The 6,000-nt window shown below is 36.8% G+C and overlaps 1 protein-coding gene across 1 annotated transcript; it reads left to right on the top strand.

Annotated features, from left to right (window-relative positions):
* The first annotated feature begins 1,612 nt into the window (after positions 1-1,612).
* On the top strand, positions 1,613-5,675 carry LOC131860141 (LRR receptor-like serine/threonine-protein kinase SIK1). Its single transcript, XM_059214515.1, has 5 exons — positions 1,613-1,757; positions 2,082-2,153; positions 2,319-2,370; positions 3,772-5,323; positions 5,515-5,675. The coding sequence occupies exons 1-4, from the start codon at positions 1,613-1,615 to the stop codon at positions 5,294-5,296; spliced, it is 1,794 nt and encodes a 597-aa protein (XP_059070498.1). The 3' UTR covers positions 5,297-5,323; positions 5,515-5,675.
* Positions 5,676-6,000: the final 325 nt, after the last annotated feature.

The following is a 6,000-nucleotide window of genomic DNA, read 5'->3' as shown; positions in this document are numbered from 1 at the left end:
GACATTTGACAGACCAGTAGCCTAGTAGATCAAACAAGGTCTTGATAGACTTCGAAACAGAGATAATCAGAATGCTGCTTTATGGGCATTTTTCAAAACATTCCAAGATAAGATGAAGAAGAGGGTAAGAATCCCTAAGGAGATTGTCAACAAATATGAAGGGACAATCTGTTTTATAGTTAACAAGGATGAATGCTTTATGGAGGTAGTTGAACCCCGGACGATGTGGATTTTTTTGATGGGTTATGAGGATGATGCAAGAACACTTGATGTAAATGCACAACACCTGTTGAATGCTCTGGTTGACACAAAGGAAGATAGGTTTGGTACATGTAAAGAAAAGTTTATGGAACTTCACACTGAGTTCACCGAATTGGAGAGAAAAAGGAAAGTTGCTAAGATGGTGGAGGAAATCCTCGTCAAGGAAGGTCACCCAAGAGAAAAGGTCAGGGCTACAAGGGCTATGAGAGATGCTAAAGGAAAAGCCAAGAAACCAAAGACTGCTACATCTCCAGCCAAATCTAAGGTGATGGGGTCTTCTCTAGATCTGGTGAAGACACCTCTGGCTTAGACTGGACCCTCTAGTTCATCAGCTAAGGGAAAGGGTGTTCTGAGGCAAAAGCAGAAACCTCAAAGAGAGTATGTAGCAGTATCTCCAGTGGCATTTAAAATAGAATCAGATGCAGAAATCCAAAAGGCCCCCAAGAAGGGAGAATTTGCAAGGGTAATCTAGAAGCCTCAATCTAGTGAAGAGAAGGATAGAAAGAGAAGAAAGTGAAATCTCAACCTGTTTCATCCAACATACCAAAGAGAGAACAGAGAGTTAAATCTGTCTTGGATGAAGTGACTGATTCCGGTAACATGGAAATCGCTCATACCAAGTATCATATTATTCCTCCTTTATCTCCTCAATAACTAATTGATGAAATTATCAAAGATGGGAACCTCAAAAATATTTCTCCATATTCTGAGAATTTAGATGATAATGATAAAAGATAGATTGAAGAATTTATAGTGTAATATTTGGATGCCTTTAGTAAAACCTTAATTGAATTAGAATGTTATCTTCCAAAAGGTCTGTATAGTCTTCTTGATGCTAGAAGAAAATTAGCAAGTCAGATTGACAAGGAAATGAAAGAAAGTGAACTGGTCAATCAGTGCACCAGTATCACTATTGAAGAGATAGATAGGCTGAATGGATGAAATCAGAAAAGAAACCATTGAGATATGGAAGAAATTTCTCTCTGAGAATTGGCTACAAACAACTTTCCTTTCGGAAGTAGAATCCAATTCACAAGATCAAGCCACTCAGGCAGAGAACCCTTCGGTGCCTGATAAGGAAAAAGAAAAATCAATTGGAATAGAGGTTGGTGCACCAAGTGGTGACACCGGTGCACATAAGGCACCTATAGGAGGAAAAGACAATACTAGACAGGATGAGGAGAAAAAGGAAGAGGATAAGCAAGAGAAACAAGTCAAAGGGAAAGGGAAAGGGACAAAAACTCCAATCCTTATGGCAATTGACACTTCCAAAATTCAATGCCAAGGGACTTTTCCTCAATTTAACATCAGTTTTGACAAGCCATTTAATCAAACGTCTCTAGCTAAAAGAATGATTGTTGTTGCTCTTCAAGCTCAATCTAGTCAAGAGTTAGCACAATCTGAGTCTAAATGGAAGAAACTCATTGAGAAAATTGTTAAAGTTTTAGAACAGGTGGTACTGGAATTGCAACTTGATGCTGATACTAGTTCATCCGGTAAGCTCCAACACTTGGTAGATCATATATCAATGCAGTTTGATTTTTTAACCAAGGCATCATCTTGGTAGGCTATGGAGAAACTCAAAGACGCCAGAATACAGACATTTTTGCAAATGATTGAAAATGATAAGACCCATCTAGACAAAGAATTGAAATTAATTGATAATGCCTTACGGGAAAGTGGTAAGATCTATAAGTCTTCTCTAATTTTAACAAATTTTACTACTGAATTAGACAAGTAGATAGATACTTGCAGAAGTCAATTAGTCCATATCTTGCAAGCATATGATCCCACAATAAACTTGGCTGGAAATGTTGAAGGTCAAATTTTGACTCTTATGGGACAGATTGGTAATTTGAAGAAGGAGAAGGACAAGATGCAGAGAAGGGCAGGTGAACTTAGGAACCTAGTTGGTCCCCGGTTAGACACCTTGGTGTGCCATAAGATGGAATGTCTTCAGAATATGACTTAGTAGACACCAACTAAGTTGCATGCAATAGAATTCCATGCTTATGTTCTAAACAGTTTTGTCTCAATTTTGGAAAAATTGCGGGCAGGTTGGAATACCTATTTTGGATTTCTTAAGTGTACATATGCAGATGTACTCAAGTATGTATAGATCTAGTCATCCAGTGTGTATATATGTACATGGAATTTTGCTTTACACCCTATCTTTGGCATTGCTGTCAAAGGGGGAGAGCTAAGGTGAAAAATGTACAGTGTCAATGGAGTGTACAAATTTTTGCAAATTTTTCGGTTTTTGATATAAGGGGGAGCCTTAGAATTCTTTCATTCTTGATCCAGTGTACAGGTTTCATAGGTATCAACACTTAGCCATTTTTCATAGGTGTTGCCATCAATGTCAAAGGGGGAGATTGTTGGCAACTGACACTCATCCGGTGATTTCTGATGCTTGATTTATGGTTTAGGGTTGTCATTGATGGCAACTCTTCTTGGAGATTTGATCAGGTGGTCGTAATTCTTTTTATCCGGAAGCAAGTGTTAACCGATAGCCAGTTAACCAATAAATCAGGATTATTCCAGTTTAGTTTTGGTCCGGAAAGATTTCTGTTGATTGCGGTGATTTTGGTGACTAAAACAAACTTAACTGGACTATTTAATGTATCATCAGGGATATTCGTAGTCTTATAGTTGGGCTGGACTCCTTATGTATCATGCATGTGTATAGGGAAGGCAATGGGGTTGTTGATACTATGGCAGCCCTTGAATTATTGAACACTGGCCTAAGATGTTGGAGGAACCACAATTCCTTGCCTCCTCATGTTAACTCCCTCCTAAAGGGTGAAGTTACATAAATCTATTTTATATATTTATCTCCCTCTTCCTCTCTATTGAAGCGGACATGAGCTTCAATCAAGGTGTGATATCTGAGAGCCTTTGCCAACTTCGTTTTCTCACATCACTGAGTATACAAGGAGTACACCAGGTAGCACCATTCCTCCTTGTTTGGGCAATCTCTCTTATATTCACTATTTAGATTTATCTATGAATAGATTCAGTGGGACGATTCCCCCTTTTGTTTGTTTGCTCACTCGCCTTACTCACCTTGATCTTTATGCCAACCAACTTAAGTGGAAGCATACCGACTTCTCTTGGAAGTCTCCCCTTGTTGACAGATTTGAGTCTTGATTTCAATAAATTGAGCGGTAACATACCAGATTCCTTGGGCAATCTTTCTTTACTCTCTTGGTTGTGTTTTGAGGGTAACCAATTAAGTGGGACCATTCCCCCTTCATTTGGTCAGCTTTCCTCCCTCTTTCTCTTGAGTGGTCGTGGCAATCGTTTCAATGAAAGCATCTCTTCTTTGTCACTGCCACCTTGTTTAGTTGACCTAGATTTGTCACTCAACCATTACCAGTCGATTTCAGAAAATTTCTTTCAGAACTTTACAAGCCTTGATTATTTGTATATATCCGATTGCGTGCTGAATATTAGCACAACCTGGATTCCATCTTTCAATTTGTCTGTTCTATCTTTAATGTCATGTAGGATTGACGGCCAATTTCCATCTTGGATTTCAACACAATTCTCATTTGAAATATTGGAATTAACTAATGCGAGCCTTGTGGGCGTAATTCCCTCTTGGCTGTGGGAAACCAATCCTCTATTGAGTTACCTAAATCTTTCAAGAAATCATCTCGAAGGAATCCTATCTTCAAATACTTCAACATGGATGCAACTTGAAGTCCTTGATGTGTCAAGAAATGCATTCAGTGGGCACCTCCCATCAATGTGGTCTTCTCATATCTTCTGGTTAAACCTTGCAAACAATTTTTTCACTGGTAATATTCCTCCAAGCCTGGGCAAATTATCTAATTTGAGTATATTAAATCTTGAAAACAATCTGTTTAGAGGCAATATTCCTCCAAGTTTAGGAAAATTATCTAATCTCCAGATGCTAAATCTTGCAAACAACAACATAGCTAGAGTGATACCTATGAGCTTGTCTAATTGCTCTTCCCTGGTTATCCTAAATTTGGGAAATAACACTTTGGAGGGAAGCTTACCAAATGAGTTCAGTATGCTAAGTGAATTACATGCATTAGTTGTTCACAATAATAATCTGAATGGATCATTCCCTTCTTTGATAATAAATTGCTCAAAGCTACAAGTTCTGGATATTGGGAACAACTTATTTGGTGGCAAAATACCAACATTAATTGGAAATCTGTCAGAGCTAAAAGTATTGGTGATGAAGGAAAATAATTTTACAGGAAGTATTCCTTTAGAGATGGGCCAACTAATGAACCTTCAAATCTTGCTCCTTTCTTCAAATCATATCTCAAGTTCAATTCCACACACAATTGTGTTTCTGCAAGCAATGACAAAAGAAAGCCAAAATGGTTTTATATTGTTCAATTTTCAAGCTACTTATCAGGTTGGGTTGGATATGAATGCAAAAGGCACATATGAACACTACACATATATTCTTTACACTGTCACATGTATGGATCTCTCAAACAATGAATTGGAGGGAGAAGTTCCTTCTGAAATTGGGAATTTAAAGTGGTTGAGGCTTCTAAACCTTTCAATGAACAATTTGAAAGGGACCATTCCAAATAGTCTAGGAGAAATGCATCAACTGGATTCATTAGACCTTTCAAGAAATTACTTTTCTGGAAAAATCCCTCTAGAGCTTCAATCTCTAAGCTACTTAGGCTCACTAAATCTAGCAGACAATAATCTTTCAGGAAGTATACCACAAGGACCACCTATGACCACCTTTGGAGAATCCTCTTATTCAAGAAATCCTAATTTATGGGGGTGTCCCCTACCCAAAAATTGTTCTTGGCCACACTTTCTTCCACCTCCTCCTACAGTTTCAATTAATAAAAGAATGAGAAGCACTAGATATCCATGGTATGAGATAGCATTAGGATTGTCATATGGAGCAGCTTTTGGAGGGATAATGTCATTGATCTTGTTAAAAACGAGTTGGAGAAGGAAATACTTTATAAAAGTTGATACAATCTTAAAGTTTTTATTTCCATGGATGAAGAATTTGACACTATGAAGGGATGCATCTACATTTCATTGAAATGTAAGTTTCTTTTGTTCTTTGAAGTATATATCATAGTTCTAAATATCAAAATGCTAGATTTCAAAACCAAATTAATACTTTTTTAAGAAAAGTTGGATATTCTATCTATCAATAAGGATTATTTGTAGTTCTTTTAAATTCAGTAATGCAATCCTTTGACTGTTACTAACATATAACTTCAATGCATACAGGAATCTATTTTACTTATGAAGGTTTCTTGGTGTACTTTTCTTATTGAAGATATTGTTCTTGGTGGTGAAAAATGTTGGAGTAAATATTATTTACTCATGTTAAGTCCAACTTAGACATCATTATTTAATATTTTACATTTAGAGATTTATCATTTAGTTATTAGTTGTCAAGTGCATTGATATTTGCATTGATATATGCATGAGGGTTGCTCTCTCATCTCTCGCTCTTGCCTATTTAGGTAAGGCTATTGTACATTTGTAATACATCTCAGTACTATCATTTTGTTTCTTGGTGAAATCTCTCTCTGTGTGTGGAAGTGTTTGCACTAGTGATCCTAGCTTGAGAGCATAGATCCAATAAAAAATCCATTACACTACTTTTGGGAAGGTCCTTGATGTAATAGAAAATATAAAGAAATAAAAGATCTGAATTTTTTTTAAATTACTCATTTTATTTAAAAATATGAAAGAAAGAATGCATGCGAA

This window comes from Cryptomeria japonica, chromosome 11, assembly GCF_030272615.1.
Source record: "Cryptomeria japonica chromosome 11, Sugi_1.0, whole genome shotgun sequence".
In the NCBI taxonomy this organism is placed as follows: Eukaryota; Viridiplantae; Streptophyta; class Pinopsida; order Cupressales; family Cupressaceae; genus Cryptomeria; species Cryptomeria japonica.
Note: the sequence above shows the minus strand (reverse complement) of the source record. Positions and strands in the feature narration are given on the sequence as shown.

Excerpts from the sequence above, each read along its gene's own strand:
- LOC131860141 (XM_059214515.1), top strand. The coding sequence starts at position 1,613 with ATGATTGTTGTTGCTCTTCAAGCTCAATCTAGTCAAGAGTTAGCACAA. Across the intron at positions 1,758-2,081 it reads TGCTGATACTAGTTCATCCG|GTCAAATTTTGACTCTTATG; the intron begins GTAAGCTCCAAC and ends GAAATGTTGAAG. Across the intron at positions 2,154-2,318 it reads CAAGATGCAGAGAAGGGCAG|GTTGGAATACCTATTTTGGA; the intron begins GTGAACTTAGGA and ends AATTGCGGGCAG.